Below are 22,726 nucleotides of genomic sequence, written 5' to 3' on the forward strand. Positions count from 1 at the left end.
CTGGGGGTCACAGTGGAAAAGGTAACAAAGCATCTGTGCCGCAGCGCGAGCCGGGCACATAGTGACGGTCTCCGTTCTCTCTCCCTTCCCACAGTCTCACCCCGCTAACTGCCACGTGCCCTCCACGGGCTGCTCTGCTGGGCATCAGCCTTCGGCGGCTTCGGCGGCTTGGCAGGGGCCTTTTGTTTATTTACGCTGCTTGCTGCCCTAAGCGCTTTCTTTTCCTCTCAGCAGTGAACTCTGGTTCCGGCATCCGGCAAGCAGTGAAAAATGATGAAGAAGGTGCTTCCCGCAAGTCGCGTAAGATGCAGAAGTCGTAACAGTTTATGACCGGATTAGATGGAGTTGGAAACCCCGCTGTAGAAACTTCCGTGTAGTCCCCCTTAGTGGCTCTAAGGGTTCTGCAGCTCTGACCTCAGCAGGACTTAAAACCAGGGCGGCTGGGGAAGAGTCACGTCCTGACGTCATTACCAGTGAGATGAGCCGGTGCCTCCCACCGATGGCTGATGTCTCACCTCGCTTGGTTGTCCAGCGATTCTGGCCAAGTTTGCCATGCGTCTTAGAGAAGGCTCACAGCAGTGTCTGGAGAATACCTTCCTCGGGGCTGCGTAATATACTAGCAGGGGCACGCCATCATTGACGCTCTGCCATGGCTGGGCGTGTGGAGGGCTGGGTCTTGAGGCCCAGACAACCACCTTCCAGCTCCCCCTCAGTACTGAGGCCATGGAAGGGATCTGGGGAGACAAACGTGCTGGCCCCACGGGCCCTGACCCACGGGCAAGAGAAGCAGGCAACTGTGCAGGACCACAGTGAGGCCACAGATACGGGTCGGCAGAACCCCCTGCCCACTTTTTGTTCCAACCAACTGCCGCTGGGGCACAGAGACTCCCTCCCAAGCACTCGGTCTGTTTCACCGTGTGTCCTGGGCAGGTGACATTAGAGAAAAAGAAAAGGGGAAAAAACAAAACCTACAAGTCTAGACCAAAGCTGAAGAAAGGGCGAACTCCCTTCACCTGGAGCTAGCCAGAATGCTCAGGTTTTCGGTGGGGATAACAGGCTCCAGGGTATCAGGCTTCTACTGCAGCCAGTGTCTACCTGCCCCAGCTCCCCTCCCGTGTCAACAGGACTGAGGCTGAAGGGGGCAGTAAAAAAAAAAAACAAAAACAAAAAAAAATGCAGAGGCCAGGCCGAGGTCCCAGGCTCGAGTTCTGATTCTGTCACCAGCCCATCATATGACTTTGGGCCCATCACCGGACCTCCCTGCGACTCCATTTCTCAGCTATAAAATGGGGACAGCAGCATTCGCCCTGTAAGGTTGTCAGGAGAAATAAACGAAGCAACACAGAGAAAGCGACTCCGGCTGCACCTGTGTCACAGTAGCTCGTCCACAAAGAGCAGCTGTTAACGGAGACATTACTAATTTGGTGCATAAAATGGTAAAAAATTGAGAGTCCCTTACCGGCTCCCCGGGGGGACCTGGTTTTCCATCTCTGCCCTCTTTGCCTTCTTCTCCCTGCAAGAGAAATCCAATTGGTACTGGAGGTGCCGGGAGGGAAGACAGGCTGCGTTCGGGACACACGCCTAGTGCTGGGCTGCAGCCACACTGAACAGCTAAGGGGCCACTTGAACACACAGAACTGGTTTGACTCCCTGGTTCCTTCCCAACACCACAATTCTGGCTGGGATCTCCGATCCACAGCGCCTGGCACAGAGCGGAAAGGCAAAAACTTGCAATAGCATCATTCTTGGTTCTGTTCATCTGCCGAAGCCCCTAGTAGGCATGTCATGAAGACAACCTTGGGACACCAGAGCGTCATGTCTGGGCCTCCGGGATCGAATGCAGCAAGGAGTGGGCAAGGATGCAGCTTCTGACGGAGACACTGGGGACACTGGACAGATACAGGGCAGCACGGGACACACGGAGGCTCAGGGAGCCAACACAGATTACGTGTGGGTTACGAACAGCTGTGAACACTTGGCGTTTCTCTCCGTGAGATCCAGCTGGGATTCCCTCCCCATGGCCAGCCTCCTTGCCCTAAGGAGGTCACTAGAAGCCTCAGGTTTCCCTAAGAGACCGTTATTCTTCAAGTCTCTGCAAACGGGAAAGAGAATTCTATACAATGACGATGACATCACCCAGACTTAGGTTCCAATCCTGGGCCACCTGGACTGGGGGTGAGCATGGGGGTCTGGGGAAGGAAAGCAACCAGGCAGCAGGGCAGAAGGGAAACTGAGTCAACCCAGGCAAGGTCTGAATCCTTCTTGCACTACTAGGCACCTGATCTTGGGCAAATTATTGATATCCTCAGCCCCTCAGTGCCCTGCTCCTAAAAAGAGATGGCAAGTGTGCTCCACAGAGTTACCAGGCGGTCAGAATGGAAGCTCCTGCCCACGAGGCAGAACTAACCCAGCATCGACAGGTGGCCCCAGCACCAGGGCTGTCTCTGCTGCTGTAGGCATTCAGGACACCGGGCATTGTTCCTCATCAGTGCCTTCAACATCAGTCGCCTGGCACCTTGGGAAGCCACCGTGGACTGGAATCTAAGTTTCGTGGCCATCCAGGGCGCTGGTCCAATGCTCAACGGACACCCGTAACCCTTTCCGAATGCCGCTCCTGGCATAACCATGTTAACCAGGGAAACCAGCAGGGCTGCTGTGGAAGCCGGGCCGTACTGGTCCTCTTTTCAATCAAGAGTTTTCCAGAAAGCACTTTTCTCCATGCATGCAGCAGCGGGGGGAGGTCAAGAGACGCGTGCGTGGGAGAGGAAGCCAATCACAGGAGGAAGCGTGGCCAGGCGGGAGACCTGTAGACTCTGGCTGGAGACCCCGAGGACCCCCCGGGGGCAAAGGCATGATGTGTGGGAGCAGCACGAGTGCCACATGGGGAAATGCAGAGGAGGGCCGTGTGTGGCCCACGTAATCGTCTGAGAAGGAAAGGTGGCTTTCTGAGAGAGAGAAGCTGCCTCAGGCAGACCTGCTGAGCAGCCCCTTAATGTCTCCGAACCTGCTTCTGCACCTTCAGTAAATTAAAGAGATGCTCCCCGACTGCAGGGGGAGGAATACGAAGGGTCTTTCTGGCACAGAGGGGTGCCTAATAAATGGTGAGGTTTGTGGCTCTCCTTCCCAGAAGCGACCGTTGGTGCCCAATGAGTGTTAGCAAAGTCACAGTGCGCCCCCCATGGCCCTGGCCAGAAGCAGAAGCCACTTCCTAACACTTAGTCTTTCTTTTTAAAAAAAATGTGTGTTTATTTTTTAGAGAGAGAGAGCAACGGGAGGGGCAGAGAGAGAGGGAGAGGCAGAATCCGAAGCAGGCTCCAGGCTCCCAGCTGTCAGCAAACAGCCCGACACGGGCTCAAACCCATGAACTGCGAGATCATGACCTGAGCCGAAGTCAGACGCTTAACCGACTGAGCCCCCCAGGGCACCCCTAACACTTAATATTTCTTCTAGCCAGTTCCTGTATGTAAATACATCCATGTCTCTTACACGTTCCTCCTCCTACCTGGAGTACCTTCTTCCTGACCCCTCTCGTCCTTCTCAGCCTTGACTACTTGACCTTGAACACTCACCTCGAGTGTCCCCTCCACAGACATACCTCCAGGTCTGGCTTGGGTGTCCACTATGGGCCCCTGGGCCCCCCTCTACCTACCACATAGCACAGCATGCTCTGTGTCAATGGTTTCATCCTTTTCTGTTTGGCTTCTCCACGAGACCCCAGGCCACATACTGGTGGGGACCACGGCTGGGTCTGTCTGGTTCCTCGAATTCTGGCCTAGGTCAGACCAGATCTAGGAAGCACCACTTGGCGCTGTGCTGGGGAGGGTGTGGTGCAGGTGGACAGAGATGGACGGGTGTGTGTGGCTGCATCTGTGTTGTGATGGTGTAGGGGGCTGAGTGTTCCTGGAGCACTGCTCAGATTTCTACCTAAGCCCCTGGGGAGGCTCAGGGCACCTCCCAGAGAAAATGATGTCCAGTCCAGACCTCAGCATGAGCTGCTGAGAGGGTCCACGGCAAAGGGTACATATGTTATAACATGCGGAAAGCTCTTTGCACAGAGCCCATCAGGGGGTGTGCACCGTGCACATGAAAGCTATGAGGATTCTTTTTTTGTTTGTTTGTTTTAATGTTTGTTTGGAGACAGAGAGAGAGCAAGCAGGGGACAGGCAGACAGAGAGAGAGAGGGAGAAAGAATCCCAAGCAGGCTCCCGGTTGTCAGCAGAGAGCCCAACGCGGGGCTCGAACTCATGAACCATGAGATCATGACCTGAGATGAAATCAAGAGTCGGACGCCTAACCGACTGAGCCAGCCAGGTGCCCCGAAGCTACGATGATTCTTATCCTCCAGGCAGAGGAGAGGAAGTGTTTCTGACACAGGAATGATACGGAAGAGGCAAAGGCATTCAGAGTGGCTGGGGTGGGGGATGGGGTGAGAGAGAGGAAGCCATTCCCGAGGCTGCAGGGATAGCATGTGCCCAGGCTTGGCTTATGTCTGAGAGACAGGGCCCTCCCCTGGAAGGGAGGACAGGGTGGAGGGGCTGAGGGGACATTATTAAGAAAATGGTGAAGTCAACAACGGAAGCCATGCCTCTCTCCTCCAGTACGCTAGGGCTGTGGTGATAAGGGCTTGGCACAAAAGCCAGACCAGGATTTTCTCTCCTTAGCTTCACCATCGCTAGAATTATATCAGTCAGTACCTTCCAGCTGCCAGGACAGGCTAGGCTGCAGGGCCGCAGTGTAGACCAACAGGGGTTTCTCAACCCAGCACATCTTTTAAGATCTGTGCGCCCTGCACACGCTACTTAACCCCAGGGTCACATGGCTGCAGGGAGAGCTGACAGTGGTGCCTGGGAAATGTGTCTTTGACCAGTGTAGTCACTTCTCAGATACTTGAGGAGGGAGGGCTCTGAGAGCGCAGTTCATTCATCCATGTGTTTCTTTAAGTAGTATTTGCTGGGTGTTCACTATGTGTGGGAAGCCAAAGCCTGGTCTTCTAGAACCCACAGCCTAGAGCAAAACCCCATGATTAGCAGGGACTTTTCTGTTAGATTTCCATTTCTAGCAAACAGTGGGTGCCTAAGTAGAGTCTGCCGAATGAGCAAATAAGTTAATGAACATTGGAGGAAGGGGTCACTAATGAAACGATTATACAAATAAAGATGTGATTACCGCTGAGATAGGCCCTCACAAGGAAAGGAAAAGAGACTAGGAGAGACTGCCCCAGCCTAGGGGGTGCAGAGAAAACTTCCAGGGGGTGATGCCTGAGATGGGATGCAAAAGAGCAAAGGCAAAAGCAGCTGGTGCAAGAGGTAAGGAAGAGGCATTGTGGGTAGACAGAAATGTATGGGCAAAGGCCCTGTGGTCTGGAAAAGAGAGGATGCAGAACATTCTACGAACCAAAAGGAAGCCAGTGCGGCTGCAATAAAACAATACAGTATGCAGGGCCAGGGTTGGGGGCTGTGGCCAGTAGAGGCCCCAGCAGCAGGCACGGGCCAGACCACCAACTCCACAGGGATGGGTTCTCAATGGAGGAGGCAGCATATGATCTCTCTGGACCAGCCTTACTAACTAACTAGTATATTAAATTTAAAAGTCCAGAACAGTATTCATAGAAAGTAATTTGGCAATGTGTATCAAGACCCTCAGGGGTGCCTGGGTGGCTCAGGTGGTTAAGCGTCTGACTTTGGCTCAGGTCCTGATCTCATGGCTCGTGGGTTCGAGCCCCGCGTCGGGCTCTGTGCTGATAGCTTAGAGCCTGGAGCCTGCTTTGGATTCTGTCTCCCTCTCTCTCTGCCCTCCCCCACTCACTCTATCTCTCTCTCTCAAAAATAAACATTAAAAAAAATAAAGAACCTCAGACATTATTACACCTGACAAGTGAACCTCACTTTTGAGGGCCATTACATAGAAAAGTGCCATGCATGCAAAATAGCTTAATATAGTCTTTAAAAAAAATAACGATAAGATTTATGAGGCAACAGAGGAATGATCATATATATTATGGTACATGTGCTGGGTAGAGTGTATATAAAATTTAATGAGTGTATGAACAGTTAATACCAGTGTGGAAAATAAGAAGTGTTTATTTTATCATAAATAGTTCATTATCACAGTTGTGCGTGTGTGTGTGTGTGTGTGAGAGAGAGAGAGAGAGAGAGAGAGAGAGAGAGAGAGAGATCTTAACCGTGGATACACACATATGCGTGTGTGGAGAGAGATAAAAACATCATCTACACAAATCAACAACAACAGTGCATATTGCATAGAAGAATGAGGTTAAGACTGACCCCACCAAAAACGTACTAACTTGGCTTTGGTTAGTGATTCTCCTTCTCATTTTCTGTAATACTGGAAACTCCCCCAATGACCATGTCTTACCTAAACAGTAGTGCAGTATGTTTTGGTTTGCTCATTTTTGTAGTAGAGAAACCAGGTTTTTGGTTTTTTGGTCGCATTGTGTGTGTGTGTGTGTGTGTGTGTGTGTGTGTGTGTGTGTTTAATCTCACTTACCGGGATTCCGGGTAACCCAGATGGGCCTTCAGGGCCAGGAGGACCTTCTTTCCCCTGAAGGATGCAAGACACAAAAACACCATTAGATCTCTCAGACTGGCTTTTCTGGAAGGAAACGATCTCACACAGAACTGCCCTCACGGGCTGGCAGGCATCTTCGGTGAGAAGCGAAGTGCTTGCCAGGCATTGCCTGACCCACAGCAGGGAGGCGCCCAGAGCGGAGCACATCACAGCAGGTGCATGTGCACAGAGGGAAGCTTTCCAGCGTGTTACATGGACTCAGGGGGACTGAAGATGGAAATGCCTGGTGGGAAGAAGATGCTTGGGGTCCACAAGACTTGGGTCCAGCCCCAGCTCTGTACTTTATCTTCAACACTGCCTGAGGGCCAAACCCTTACCATGCAGCACCACAGCTCCTGACCTTGTTGGGCACATGGGATCCAACACAAGCAAAAAGCTGGCCTGGGGCTAAACAGATGGTTTGGTGTCACCATCCCCTCGTCTGGAGGCTCCTAAACTTCCTACCAAGTTTATAGCTGGTATTTTGAAAGACTGTGTTTACCAAATTGCCTTAATTCATACTTCATTTTCCATTTTATTCGCCAGACACACATCACTGCCAAACACAGCTTCTCAATCAGATGAAGTCATCAATGCTATCATTTCTACCTGGATGAGTGTTCTTATGTCACCTGTGTCTCTAATTAAGAGGCCCCAACGCCTTTATAATCTCCGGCCACTGTTTCTTTTGAAGTGGTAAAATGCCGATGTCAGGTTTTACATTCTAATCCACCTGCCACACAAAATGAGGTATCCTTAAGACTTGTGATGTTAGCTTCTTGGAAGAAAACCAAAGGTGGAGATATTTTGATATTCAATTCAGATTTATACAGATTTTATAAACAAAGTGGATTTTTTTTTTTTTTGGTCAACTTGGAACAAAGACTCAGCATCATTAGGGATTTTTAAATACTGATAATGGAGCTCACTAGATTCCTTCCTGAAGGTCTGTTTTTCCAAAGACCCTAGTAGGGAGCCACTACTGGAATTAGCAAACTCCAGCCCTCGCTGCTTTTGCAAATAAAGTTGTATCAGAACACAGTGGAACCTTTTTGTTGACCTACTGTGCATGGCAGACTTCATCTTATCACAGTGGTGCTGAATATTTGCAACAGAGACCACGTGGCCCACGAAGACTAAAATGTTTACTATTTCGGGCTTTTTTAACCCCATGATGTGAGCTGAAGATACACAAGAGGTCAGCTTGGTCCAAATCCTGTTTGTATTGTGCAAGTTGTGCTTTGCTGTGGAAATTACACAGTTTTTGTCATGCTTTTTTATTTATTTTCGAGCGAGAGAGAGAGCGAGCTTGAGTGGGGGAGGAGCAGAGAGAGAGGGAGACACAGAATCTGAAGCAGCCTCCAGGCTCTGAGTTGTCCACACAGAGACTGACGCAGGGCTCGAACTCATGAACCACGAGATGATGGCCTGAGCCGAAGTCGGACACTTAACTGACTGAGCCACCCGGGTGCCCCAGGAGAGAATCTTAAGCAGGCTCCATGCTCAGCATGGAGCCTGACGCGGGGCTCGAATTTGTGAACTGCAAGATCATGACCTGAGCCAAAGTCAAACAGTTAACCCACTGAGCCACCCAGGCACCCTGGAAATTACATAATTATTCATTAGGTAACCCAACTAAATGTAGGTGGAAAAAGAAAAAGAATGATCTTTAAGTTAAGACTTTATTTTACAAAGATGACTCACTATCTAGATGGCTGTAACGAGATAGCTATAAAAGATTAGGGAAAAAAATACCCTAACGATCTAGGATTCTGCATTCAAATTGCTTCACAGGTGGTGTTACATTCTCAAACCACTTTTTCAAGAAGCAGCAAACAGTAAGTGGGTAGATGTTCTTTTTACAAGAATAACGACAAGAGACTCCACTAGGGGACCCAAAATCGAAGTAAGGCCTTCCTTCTATGTCAAAAAGATTGGCAAATGGTTTATGTGTTTCATTTCAAAATATAATGGAAATATTTTCAATTTGTATCTTTTTTTATTATGTCCCATTTAGCTTTTTAAATTTCTTTTTTTTTTTTTAACCTACCAATACTCATTGTTTATGCTAAGAAAACTCGGAGCATACTCTGGTTTGATGTATACAGTGAAATATCGGGACCCCAGGCAGCTTCAAGCACAGCCATCGCTTGCCACAGGGTCCCACAGAATCGATGTCTCACTCAATACAGTTTAGCTCCGAGGTATGTGAGATTCACATCTGGGCTGTATCTTCCTCTCCTGGGGCAAACGGTCTGTGTTTGTGGGGGAGATCTTTTGGTGTCCGAGAATCGGTGCAAAGCTGCCTGCGGTAGGTTTTATATTCCCTTCCGCCCGGGACTTCTAAGGGGGCAGCTTCAAGAGGACTGGCCGGATGGTGAACAAAAGCCGATCCATGCGGCTGTTAGTTTTGGATCCCAACACCCCCGCAGCCCCCAGCCCGGCCATCCCCCACAGCGGGTCAGAGTCGAATGGCAGAAGGACACTGAATCAGGAGTTTCCAAAGTGACTTAACTCCCAACTTGGACATTAATTACCTGTGTGTCCTTGGACTAGTAACCCAAACCCACTGGGCTTTGCCCTCCTCCTCCCAGCAGGAGGTTAGGACGAGCTGTCCTAACTGATCCCTCAAGAGCTCCTGGCATCAGAGCCCAGAGATGCCAGGGGAGGGCTGACCTGCCTGCGAGCCAGCTCGGAACGCCAGGCAGAGTCCTGTGTGACTCCCCTCTCTGACTTCTCGCTCCTCTTTGGGGCGGTTGGATAACAGGAGCTACTCCTGTCCAACGTGCCTCTTGAAATATACCGTAGCCTCAGGGCGGGTTGGCTCAAGCCTTTCCCCTCCCCAGTGCCTGTTCAGAAGAGAACCACACCCACAGGGCCTGTGTGAGCTGGTTGTAAACCAGACTCTGGAATCCTGGGTTGCCAGGCCATTCATCCAAACTTATTTTATTTTATTTTATTTTATTTTATTTTATTTTAATTTTACTTTTTTATTTTATTTCACTTTAATTTTATTATTCTATTTCTTAAATTTTTTTTTAACGTTTTTCTACTTATTTTTGAGAACAGAGCATGAACAGGGGAAGGGGTAGAGAGAGAAAGGGAGACACAGAATCCGAAGTAGGCTCCAGGCTCTGAGCTGTCAGCACAGAGTCCGACGCGGGGCTTGAATCCATGAACCTCAAGATCCTGACCTGGGCTGAAGTTGGACGCTTAGCCAACTGAACCACCCAAGTGCTCCAAAATGTTTATGTCAGAGGCAAGAAACCACGGTCCCAATGGGAAGCAAACAACTCCCCTCCCCCATGGTTTCATTGCAAGACTGTGAATACTTAGGATGAGGAGCCACGGAGGCAGAGGGAGGACCAGGACCAGGCCTGTGAACACCTGGGTTCTGGGAAGCCCAAACAGACTCAGGGCAGGTCCAGTCTGCTAAGTAACTTACCGGCGGCCCTTGGATCCCTGGAGGTCCAGCGGCCCCAGCAACGCCATCCGCTCCCTAAGGACGACAGAGCAGGCAGTCAGTTTGCTGTGAGGATCTCAACAGAGATGGTTAGCGCCTCTTTGTGCACGAAGCAGTGCCCAGAGGGTGCGTCCTGAGCCCCTCCCCGGCTGCCAGAACCACAGATGCTCCTGGGAGCCCCCCCCCCCCCAACACGCTGGTCTGGTCTCTGGGAGCACAAAGATGTCAGGGGAACAGCAGCCGTGGGGCAGGAAGGACCAGAGTAGTGGCCAGCCAGCCGGCCTGCCCGGCAACAGCAAACTGTCTCACTTCAGAGTGGACGCCTCCGGCTAACATCAGGGGACATTTGGGGACAGAAGGCAAGAAGGAACAAGTGGATTTATCTTCGAGGCTAATAAGGAGGGTGTTTTTGGTTGTGCCAACCCAGGGATGAGAAGTGCATGGAACCACGAAAGAGGAGTTCTATGCACGTAAGTGAGTGCAGCAGGGTGAGTCCGCTCAGCTCCCTCCCCTGCTGCTCCCCCTGCGTGAAATCCAGTCCCCCAAGGCTCAGAGCGCACAGCCTGCCCTCGTCCTCATCCCGGCTCAGTGAGAAATTATCCACCTCCCAAATCCAAACTCCAAAGCGCCTGCCTCTCCTAACACCTTCATTTTCCTCCATAGCCTTTATCGCCATCTGCCACCCTAGTGTTTGTTGATGATTTCCTTTACTGGGAACTAAAACATTGCCTCGGAGATAGTGGGCACTCAATATTTCTTGAATGAATGAATGAATGAATGAATGAAAGCTGGGCTGGCTGGCAGATGAGACATAGATTCTTTTTTTTTTTTTTAATTTTTATTTATTTATTTTGAGAGAGAGAGAACTCGCAGGGGAGAGGGACAGAGCAGGAGAGAGAGAGAATCCCAAGCAGGCCCCATGCTCAGTGTGCAGCCCAACATGGGGAGTGATCCCATGACCCTGGGATCATGACCTGAGCTGAAACCAAGAGTTGGAAGCTCAACCAACTGAGCCCCCCAGATGCTCCAAGGGGACAGATTGTTTAGACTAACGAATACACTGCTTCTTTCTAGCTTTGGTCAAGGGGTATACGATTCCCATCTTCAGCTTCCTTGTCAGTGAAAGGGTAGAAGTGATATTATTGTCCGGGCTGTGAGGAGGGGAGCAGGAAATGAGGCAGTGCTTGCAGTGTGCTTAGCACAGAATAGAAGGTATCAGTTGGGGTGCACCCTCTCAGAGCCAGCGTCCCTGGGTCCATGTCCTGGCTCTCCACGTTACTCCACTCCTCTGTACCTATCAGTTCCTCTGTAAACTGGAGAAAAAGAGCTCCTATTTCAGCTGAGTTGTTGAGAGAATTGAGAAAGTTAATACATATAAGGAGTTAGTCAGCATCGGCACGTACTAAGGGCTCTCCATAAAGGGCTCTCCGTTATCATAAGCACAGATGACAGTGGTGCATCTACTGGCCAGCCCACGACCAGGAACATGCCGGATACTATAAATATGGGAGGACAAACACACAAGCTCTTGCAGTCTTACTGATACCTTTCCAGCGATCTTTAGTGTTTTTTTTTCACATAAACTTGTAGGAAGCCCATATCATACCAAGTCCTGGCCAAGTTCTAGGGCTACAGAAACAGCTACATGGTGGACCTCAAGGAAGTCTGGTACAGCTGCAGAAGATAGGTGTTGTTTCCCATGTCAGACAAATTCCCGGGGACAAGACGCAGTCAGATTTTTCCCCACCTCTTCCGCCAGGTAAGGACCCAGTAAATGTTCACGAAATAAAGGGATATTGATAATATTGGAACAAAGAGCCTAAGGTTCATGGTTCTCTGGCTGGGACGCTACAGGGAAATGACACGTCTAGTCAAAACCTAATAGAACAGTGGAGTTTCTACTACAAATCAGGATTCTTCCATATCATTTTGCCAAAAACTTCCAGCATCCTCTACTCTGGAACCTAGCTAAGTTGGAATTAAGTTCCATATGGCAGTTGGGGTTAAGGGTTTCATCTGAAAGTAGGATGCCAACTGAGCACCAGGAAATAAACTCTAAGGAGCCTTGTCTGTTTGGTTTCCACATCCCTGGTTCCAGGGTCTGACATATAAGCACTTGAAGAAACAATACAATGACCAGGAGGGTATCCTGCTCTCGAGTTGCTACAGAATGACTGGCCACTGACCCCGAATGGGCAGCTCACCAGGATCCACTCCCAAAGGTGATTAACAGTCCAGGGCACAGCACAAAGTACATGCTCAGGAAACATCCACTGAGTGAACTGAAGAACACATCGGTCAGTCGGAGGCAGAGCAGCCGCAGTCTGATTGTGACTGTCTCTGAACGTTTTTTTTAATGTTTCTTTTTGAGAGACAGAGTGTGAGTGGGAGTGGGGCAGAGAGAGAGGGAGACACAGAATCCAAAGCAGGCTACAGGCTCTGAGACATCAGCACAGAGCCTGATGCAGGGCTTGAACCCACAAACCGTGAGATCATGACCTGACCTAAAGTCAGATGCTTAGCTGACTCAGCCACCCTCTGATGGTGGCTGTTTCTGAATCTCAGATGCATCATCTTGCATGAGAATGATAAGCCAGGAGCCCTTTCCTAGAGTTGTCAAAGAACAATTTCCAATGAGAGGAGCACATGGTTTCATTTGCAAGGGGGGTTGGGGCGGGGGGAAGACGTGTTATAGGCTTTGAATGACCAGGGTGGGGTGGGAGTGGGGCTTTCCCTCATCACTTACTCTGGGGACCTCTCAGCTATTAGGTTACACAGGGAAGGTACAGCCTTTATGATATGGGAAGTGTAATATAAAATTATTTCCTTCTCAAATGTCCCTCCTCAATTCAATGCCAATGTCTCTCCCCGTTACCTATGACATTGCTACCTTGATCATTTTTAATTCTTGTGCCTGACTGTCAGATGTCACAAAATCTAATAACATATTCAAATACGATGCAAAGGGATCTCTTTAAAAAAAAAATTTTTTTTTTTTTACATTTATTTATTTTGGAGAAACAGTGAGACAAACCGTGAGCGGGGGAGGGGCAGAGAGAGAGAGGGAGACACAGAATCGGAAGCAGCCTCCAGGCTCTGAGCAAGCGGTCAGCACAGAGCCCGACGCAGGGCTCGAACCCACAGACTGTGAGATCGTGACCTGAGCCGAAGTCGGAGGCTCAACGGTCTGAGCCACCCAGGTGCCCTGCAAAGGGATCTCTTAAGTGAAATTATTCATCTGAAGAAAATGCAGAATTTTGTGAACTTCAATGACAGTAAACTCAGAGATCCCCTGCAAGGTCATTCACCTGCTCATTGCAGAGAGGCAGCGGTGAGGCATTAAGTCTGAGAAACTGAAAAGGACGGTAACGGCACCTACCCTGGGCAGGGGGCAGGTGGGAAGTAAGCCGAGTATCAGAGATTTACGGTAGGCTCTCTAGTAAACTGGGAAAGCTTGAATACTTTTGTAGCTAATTTACTTTCTATGAGTTTGCTGGAAAAGTTGATTCTGAAGTGAAAGATGTGGTTTCATGCTCTCATATGATTTTATTGAAAAAAATGCATTTAAAACAACCTAATTTGGGTCGCCTGGGTGTCTCAGTCGGTTAAGTGTCTGACTTCGGCTCAGGTCATGATTTCACAGCCCATGGCTTTAAGCCCCATGTCGGGCTCTGTGCTGACAGCTCAGAGCCTGGAGCCTGCTTCAGATTCTGTGTCTCCCTCTCTCTGCCCCTCCTCTGCTCACATTCTGTCTCTGTCTCTGTCTCTCTCTCAAAAATGAATAAACATTAAAAAAAATTTTTTTAAAGAAAATGGTCGTACTGAATAATACTAATTATTAGTTGTTATTATTATTGACTCCAGTAAACCCAGGAAAATCTGTGCTTATACAGACGCTGTGATTCCCAGAGTCTCTTGCCGTGGGACAGGTTCCTATGGAACAGGGGAATCTGTTTCTATATCTTTTACTTAAGATCCTAACTTTGCAGTGATCTCAGGCCTCCCTTGCCCAAGCTAGATACAGATTAAGAATTAACCAAGCCTGCCCATCCCTGCCAACACCCTCCTGGCCCTTACAAGCACCCTAGCCTCACTGCCCATTGGTGCCACTCATATCACTTGGTCCTCAACCCCAGATGCCTCAGGGACCCACGCTCTCCGGTCAGCCTGAGACACCATTCAGGTTTCAGCCTAGTCCTCAAAGTAAGAGCAATTTCCAATGTGACCTCATCTCCAGGGAGTATGGAAATGCGTTCAAATGTCAAAGCCAAAAGAGGAGGGGATTCAAAATCATCACTTACCCGTGGCCCAGGGTTCCCGGGGGGTCCCATGAAACCAGGAACTCCAGGATGACCCTAGGAAAACCCAAGAGGCAGATCTTAACAACAACTCCTAAGAAGCTCTTCACTCTGGCAGCCACCAAACATCAGATGACAATCCAGACTCTACCTTCTCACTCCGATAACAATTTTAGATAAAGATGCTGGCAACAAAAAGACCTTATTTTTTTTTTAAAATATATTCTTGGTATTTCCAGAGGTTGAGGAAGTATCTAACAATATTTACAAAACCAAACCTACCCTGAAAGCGGACCTGCTTCACAATAATGTGAAGGAAGACGGTGTGGCTGAAGGCACAGGTGAAAACAGAAGCGGCCATAATGGCTACAACATCCTGTGGCTGGGTGGTACGTCTAAGGGTGGGGGTCTTCTTACTATGGTTTCTAACTTTTGTGTAGGCTCGAGACACCCCATGATAACAATCTGAAAGCAAATAAATGCACATGCACACGCAACATATGCTCCCAAATGGAAACTGTTCCGGTTTCTGAATTATGGCATTTACACTATAATAACGTGGCAGTTACTTTAGGAAAGGGATTCACATCTCCGGGCAGAGAGGAGTCCATGTGTGTTAAAGCAGGAGCTAAGCAAGCTAGAGCGTATTGCGTGTAACATTTAGTTTTAGTAAGACAACGTTTTATAGGATCAAATAAACCACAAACCACCATGGAAGAGACTTCCCTGCCCTCCACCTCTATCTCCTGCTGCTGGAAAACACAAGCTGTAACAGTCAGGATAGAAGGTACTATATTTGAGGGGAAAAAAAAAGTTAGAGAGGGAGAGAGCCAAACCATAAGAGACTCTTAAAAATTGAGAATAAACTTAGGGTTGATGGGGAGTGGGAGGGAGAGGAGGGTGGGTGATGGGCACTGAAGAGGGCACCTGTTGGGATGAGCCCTGGGTATTGTATGGAAACCAATTTGACAATAAGTTTCATATTAAAAAAAAGAAAATTCACTATGGCAAGAATAATCTGGACACATTTTGTTTTTCCAAATACAGACGGAATTTTAGCTAAGTACGTCATTCAGACCTTGAGCATAGCTAGCTCTTACCTCACTGCCTCTGGAGTACCTGCTCACCTGCCTCACCTTCTCACTGAACAGAAAGCCCCGTGAGGTCAGGGATTTGTCCTTACGCACCATGCATCTCAGAGCCTGGGGCTGTGTCCGGCATGCAGCCGGTTGACAAGGAGGACCGATGGAGAGATGCACAGAGGGGTGATGGGGGGAGCACAGGTGCAAAAGAGGAAAAGGAAAAGGGAAGGGTGACAGAAGCAAAGCAGGAGAAGGTAGCCAGTTTAAATGGCAGAAAGGCTGCTGGAGGCTGGGGAGCTGGGACTGCAGAACCGGTGACCCTGGCATAAAAGATGACGGGACTGCCATGTTTGAATCCGCAGAAAGAGGGGTTTCTGTCGTCACGGGTGCTACCTTACAATGCACTCGAACACGTGGTCCAGCAGGGCTGGCTGGGCACTGAGTGCAGAGGGGCATCATGGAGGATTTCAACTAGCACCGTGAGTTACACAAGAGGCACCTGAGGAATGATGGGGGTGGGAGGAAAGAAGGGGGCATGTTGTAATGGGTGACTGCCAATTCAGTAAACAAAAAGCTCTAAAGGTCAGAGAGTCCAGCAAAACCAAACGAAACCAGAGAAGGCAGTCTCCTCAGATAATTGGGGAAGGGGAATATCACCATGAACCAGAGGAATCAATCTGGAAACCATGAAAATGTGGTTTAAAAAAATCCTGCTGCAGGCAAGGAAGATCCAAGCAGTGATGTCAGAAATGGCAGAAAGAAATTTATCTAGGAAGAACAGGGATGCCTCTCCAGGTTCATTATAAAGTAAGTTCTTACCTGGTCACCTTTCTGTCCAGCTTCACCAGCTGCACCACGCTCTCCTTTACTTCCCTTGGGAGAAAAAGAAAAAGAAAGAAAATTACAGGAAATTCTACTAGAACTACATTGCAAAAGAAAAAAGCTCGCATGCCTTCGTTCACCCATTCATTCATTCATTCGTTCATGTACTCTTTCTTCATCAACTCTTACTAAATCTGAGCCTAAGGCCAGGCAGGGTGTCCACAGGGAGAAGTTAAGGGAGTCTGGTTGAGGAACCGATGGTGGAATGCCTTAATGGGGTTGTGGGGTGCTGGTGGGGGTTACTGAGAGCCCTGTATGTTTACCCCTTGAACCTGGATGGAGGTGCAGGCACCGGAAACCATTAGAAGGAGCCGTGACTGTCCTCGGTTTCCAGAGGGCTCCCTGACCGCAGTGTGGGGTGGGTTGGAAGGGCCAGCATGAAGAGAGGAGGGGAGGTCAGGAGGAAACTGGGGTGTGAGGACGTGGGAGGGGAGGGAGCAGAATCAGCAGGGTCTGGGGGCCCTGCAGAGCAGGTGTAGGGTGGGGAGGAGGGGGAGCTGAGAAGGTGGACAGGGCAGCAGTGTCCACAGTCTGGGGGGGATGGCTGTGCCCATATGTTCCCTCCTTGCTCCTTCCCTTGCTACCTGTGCGACCTGGAGTGGGTCACTTCAACCCCAAACTGTAGGATGTCTTTTTTCTCTACAAAATAGAGAAAATAGTGATTGCCTACCCCGTGAAATGTTGGGATAATAAAATCAGACGCCTGGAAAGTACAGCATAGAGCTCAGAACACAGCAAGATCTCAATAAATATTAGTTATAATTAGTATTTTGGATTATTTTATACTTGAACTCTGGCTTTGTCATTAGTAAGTCTGTCATTAGGCAACCTGCTTCAATTGTCTGTCTCCTTATTCCTAAAATAATATTAATACAACCCCTTTGTCATGGGGTTGTTGTGAGCATTAAGTGACCTAAAATCTACACAGTGCATGAGCTAGTGATAAATTCATTGTTAGCTGTCATCTTTCCCGTCATCATCAGCATCAGCATCACCAGTATCACCATCACCACCATGGTCACTGTCACCATCACCATCATTATCATTATCCTCACCATCATTATTGTCACTGTCACCATCACCATCATCACCACCACTGTCATCGTCACTGTGGTCAAGACACTCACAATATGCAACCCACCAAAAATATTTTTCATAGACTAACCTTGGAAGTAACACTCAAAAGTTCTAATCTCTCTTAACTGTCACATATTTTGGCTTTGCATTTAATGTGGTAACAAATGTATTTCGGTAAAACGTCGTTAAACAAAAACATGTCAGTTCCGTTAAAAGAAGGCATTATGCAGTAAAATAAGTCTTTCACAGTAAGTCAGTCTTGGCTCTGTTTCCAGGCCTGTCACATCTTGTTTGTGCATCCTTGAGCAGATCATATCCTCTCTTTGCTCTGGGTTTGCACATCCAGTAAATAAAGGATGGGGGGGCAGATCAATCTAGGGGAGCCCTTCCAAGTCCAGAGTCCCCCAGTTCACCATGGGTCCAGCCGTGTGGACACACTGTGTCCCACATCAGCAGTTCACCGATGGCTGTAACTACCTTGTAATGCTCCCTGGCCGCCTGCCTGAGGTGCGTTGGGAGCCTAAGGTGAACTAATGCCTGTAGAACGTCAAAGGCCAGTGTGCAGGAGAAGAAAAGAGGTTCAAAGGGGAAGAGCATTTGTTCCGTCATTTTTACATGTCATTATTTCTACTGCTTTTAAGTCTATAAAGCCAGCACACTGTCTGCAGGCCGTATTATAACCTCAATGAAAAGAAGTGACGGAATAGCACACAGCTTCTCTGACATTCAGGACAACTGCCTTAAAAGTAAATGGTTCCTTTTCAAATCCCAGTCCTCAGTCTGGGCTTAGGGTGGTTTCAACCTTCAAGTCCCAGCAGTGAAAATGTCAGCAGCTCAAGGATCTCCACAGTTGTCCTTGTCTCCTTCTCCGCTGCAGCTAAGGATCAAAGCATACACAGCCACCCCCACCCCTGACTCACTTCCTTCCAGAAGAGAGGACTGACATTTACCGAGCCTCTACCCGCACCCCCCTCCCCCTACACCCCCCCCCCACCCCGCCCCGCATGCTGCCGGGCCCTTCCCACATGAGATCCCATTTTGTGTATTTTTGGTTGGTTTGTTTGTTTATATCCTGAGCTGATGCAAAAAATATTCAACGTGTCTGTGTTATCTAATTTATGTATTTATTTTTTTAAGTTTCTTAATTTATTTTAAGACAGAGACAGCATGAGCTGGGGAGGGGCTGAGGGAGAGGGAGAGAAAATCCCAAGCAGGCTCCGCACTGTCAGGGCAGAGCCCAGTGCAGGGCTTGAACTCATGAACCGTGAGAGCCAAAACCAAGAGTAGGACGCTCAACCTGAGCCACCCAGGCTGAGCCACCCAGGCACCCCTGTGTTATGTAACGTGGTCAGTAAGACTACTCTAGGAGGTGGGGGTTATTACCAGAGTGTATAGATTAAAAAAAAATCTGAAGACCAGAGAGGTTAAGTCATTCACCTGAGGTCACACAGCTAATGAAAGGCAAGATTGGGACTCTAATGCAGATCTGTCTGTATTCAAACTGTCTCTGCCCGCCCAAGTTACTTTTCTGGCTATTTTCCTGGGCATGACACCTTGTCCCACGGGTTTTCTAATGTCAAGAACATAGCATCTATAGTCTAGAAGTCTGACTCACCATGCTCCAGGAACCTTTCTAAGCACTGGAGATACAGCAACCAATAAAACAACAACACAGTCCCTGCCCACCTGGACTTTATATTCTAGGGAGATTGCTAGTTCGTTACTAGCTCAGTTCTCTTAGATGATCTTTATTCAGAGTCATTGTAAGGGCTTAAATCTCCCCATGAACAGAAGGGAAGAGATTCTCTCCCCAAACCTTTTTCTTAGAGCATTTACTTCAGAAAACTTGTCACTGTGGGGTTCTTTCTCTTTGAAATGTATGTAAATCCTTTTAACAGCTAAATAAGTCCTGCCAGATCTAGGATTCAGAAATGTCTCTCTCAAGGACCTGGCAACCGTCCCTTTGAAATGTAATCAATCATCCAGAAAGAGAGCACTCCCCCCCCCTTGGTCTCTGTCTCCAAGCCTCTGTGGGGAAGGGAGCCCAACTGAAAAGCCAGGCACCTTGCTCCAAGTTGCAGAACACTTCCCATCATTAAGATGGACAGCCTGTTTTTCCTTTCTTTAAAGCTGACTAACACAGACGATCACCGAATTGCCAGGAAAATTTAGGATGAACATACGTGACACCTGGTGGCTATGAAGTCCTCTTACTTGAGGCCCGGTTATTGTTGGTCTTGAGGACTTGCACACAGCAGGTGCAGCTGCCTGGCTGCAGGACAGAGGGAGATTTCTGCCTGACGTGCTTCACCCTCTGCAGCCATGTTTCCTCAATAAGAGGACTGCTTTTCTTCTCTTCCACCTTCGTGGAGAGGTTTTCTGGACTGGGAGGAGATTCTGTTTCGGTTTTAATTACATTTCTTCCACGTCACCGTGTGCTAAGCACACGATGTCACAACTACTTAGAGGGTATGTTCCTACCAGGGGCTGCTCTAAGGATGTGGGTTTCTGTGAATCCACCAAAAAGGCAGTTCTCTCAAGGGGTTTACAGACTGTTGAGGGCAGGGCCTAAACTTTCTCAAATTAACGAAGTCTCTGCTACTAGCAGGATAAGGCCTGTCCTTGGATTTCCATGGGCTATCTCACTGCCTAGAAAACCTGTCCCCCAGGATGCCTGGCACATCCCTGCCTCACTTTCCGATGCAACTAAAATCACCTCTTCCAGGTGGCCTTCCTAAGTAACACTTTGCCCAATGGCATTACTTTCCTTCAAGCCATTTACTCTTCTACTGACCCTTTGCTACAGTTGTTATTCATTCAAACAGAGAAACCACTAGGAGGACCACTTACAGTTAGATGTACCCAGCACTTCCTTGTACCCAGCTGGTACCACGCCTGATGCCCTGTAAATGCCTCCCTGTTTAATCCTCAACATCCTCTTTGTGAAATAGGCCATATGGTTCTTCTTTTAGAGACGACAGACCCTCGATTCAGAAAAGTCAAATAAATTGCCACTATCCCCAGACCCCATCCCTGAAAGTCAATGTTTTGTGCAGTATGAAAGCTCTAGAATGAAGCTGTAATTGATCATGACAGTGACCTCCCCAGGCCCAGCCAGCAGTCAGAGCCGCTGCAAATCTGCAAAATAAATCTTAGGGAAGCTGATTTCCCAGATGCAGGATTGCAAATGCAAACAAACAAACAAATGCCCTTGGTGATGCACATGACCAGTGAACACAGGGACGTCTGGCTACGAAAGAACGAGAAAATATTTGTAAGTGCTCAGCCACTGGTAGCATTTTCAGTGTACAAATTCATCTTCATGTCTGCAGGTCAAGCTGAGATCTTGTTTGATAAGCGAGAGAAAATGAAACAGTCCTCCCGTCTGTTTTCTGGAGAGTGGAGTGGGATGAATAACGAGCATGGAGTGGCTTGGGTTTGAAGAGAAGAATCAAGGCAAGCCTGTGAGTCCTCAGATGAGCTATTTAACTCCTCTGTGACTCACTTCCCCAACAGTAGGTGGTGGTAAGGAGAAGCCTCCGCCCCACCAGGAGCTGTCCTTGGTGCTGGAGTTGGTCCTGATATTACTAGGGTTAAACCCCTAGGGGATACTAACAGCGGGTAGGAGGGCCTTGTGGGGAGCTGTCCTTGGTGCTGGAGTTGGTCCTACTATTACTAGGGTTAAACCCCTAGGGGATACTAACAGGGGGTAGGAGGTCCTCGAGTCCTGCCAGCAGGGATTCCCCTCTGCAGTATCACTTAGTAGTTTGGTAGTACTGGTATTTAAATCTTGCTAAGCCTCTGCTTCCTCATCTGTAAAATGGGACAATATGTGTACCTCCTAGCATGATGCTGACCATTGTAAGAGATGATATTGTAAAGCAGGTAACCTGACCATACTGCGTATGCTGCCCACTGTAACTGCCTGGGAGCTCATTATGTAGGGTGGACCCTAACACCTGCCAACTTCTCAAGGTCATGATGAACTCCCAAGTGGAGACAGCTAGAACCCTGTCTTTCAGCTGCAGCACTAATTTCTGTTCTTTTTCTGGGTGGAAGCATTCTTTGGCTTTCTCTGAATATGTAAAGGAACAAACCCTCTCTAGAAGCGAATTATCAAGGAACAAAGGCAGAGCCATTGTCCCAAGACACCAGCACTTCAAGTGGGATTGGGCCAATAAAGAAAACAATCCCTACTTAGTGGAGGGAACTCCTTATCTGTTTAATTGATTTGCTTTTGTTTCTCTGCATAAAAAGCCATTCCTCAGCAGAGGCTAAACCCAGCAGCCTGTGAGTTGACAGCAAAGGTTACTTAAGGATCAGCTGAAACTAGCCTGCAGAATCCTCCAGGCAAGGAGCTTAGCCCCAGCTGATGACCCCAGAAAGGGGGAGTAATTCAGGGTAAATAGCACAGGTGATGCTACTCTTTACGGGTGTCTCTCAACTAACACTGCCCAGGAAAAAATCTCTTATTCCATCTACACTGAAACCTGATAGCTGTAGTTCCTAAAGCAAGAGCCCTGGGTATGTCAAAACCCTGTAAGACTTCACAAAGTCTATGGATCACAAACACTCTATGTCTTAGCCTGCCAGGCAGGCCTGGGAAATCTGGATGTTTGCCATCCCGATGCCCAACTGTTCCAGGGAGCGCCCTGCTGTTACCCCACAGTGTTGGCTTCCTTGCCTTCTAATATAATAATAAGAGGTCCAACTCCATTTTCAGGGTTGACCCTGGAGCAAGGCAAGTGAGCACTTGCCCTGGGTGTAACATGTAAGGAACTCTGGAAAGCTCAGTATCCAAAATTAATAATAGTCCAATGCTGTGTTCTTCAAAGTAAAAATCAGTGCCAAATAATCCGAGATGAACAAACTATACAAATGTAAATAAATGGGGCTCCCACAGGGCTGGGATTAGGGGTTTAAGGAAGGTGAATGGTTCAAGTGTAGGGTTAGGTCCCATCTTTATTGAAAATTTTGGGGTGCCAAGGTGGCTCCGTCAGTGAAAAGTCTGACTCTTTATTTCATCTCAGGTCATGATTGCACAGTTCATGAGATCAAGCCCCGCATCAGGCTCTGTGCTGACAGCAAGGAGCCTGCTTGGGATTCTCTCTTTCCCTCTCTCTCTGCCCCTCCCCCACTCATTCTCTCTCTCTCTCTCTCTCTCTCTCTCTCTGTCTAAACTTAAAAAAAACTTTAAAAATAAAATAGTGACATTTTGTTCCTTGTGAATCAACTGTACTAATTCTAAACTTTTTAAAATATTGCACTAAAGTCCTATTTATCTTGGTTACTGAGGTTTTGGGCTTCCCCTCCATCTTACGTCCAGGTCCTCACCCCAGTCCCGGCCCTGTCACTGC

At 48.4% G+C, this 22,726-nt stretch overlaps 1 protein-coding gene across 4 annotated transcripts in view; it reads right to left on the reverse strand.

Annotated features, from left to right (window-relative positions):
- COL22A1 (collagen type XXII alpha 1 chain) overlaps positions 1–22,726 on the reverse strand; it is a 258,511-nt gene that overhangs the window by 32,152 nt on the left and 203,633 nt on the right. For all 4 annotated transcript variants that reach the window (XM_040494491.1, XM_040494492.1, XM_040494493.1 and 1 more), the window contains exons 47-51: positions 16,230–16,283; positions 14,332–14,385; positions 10,013–10,066; positions 6,508–6,561; positions 1,460–1,513 (exon numbers count right to left, since the gene is read on the reverse strand). In XM_040494491.1, the coding sequence (XP_040350425.1) occupies positions 1,460–1,513; positions 6,508–6,561; positions 10,013–10,066; positions 14,332–14,385; positions 16,230–16,283 (270 nt within the window). The remainder of the gene's footprint in view (positions 1–1,459; positions 1,514–6,507; positions 6,562–10,012; positions 10,067–14,331; positions 14,386–16,229; positions 16,284–22,726) is intronic.

The sequence above is a fragment of the Herpailurus yagouaroundi genome, unplaced genomic scaffold (assembly GCF_014898765.1).
Source record: "Herpailurus yagouaroundi ecotype Mexico unplaced genomic scaffold, PumYag 186, whole genome shotgun sequence".
Classification (NCBI taxonomy): domain Eukaryota; kingdom Metazoa; phylum Chordata; class Mammalia; order Carnivora; family Felidae; genus Herpailurus; species Herpailurus yagouaroundi.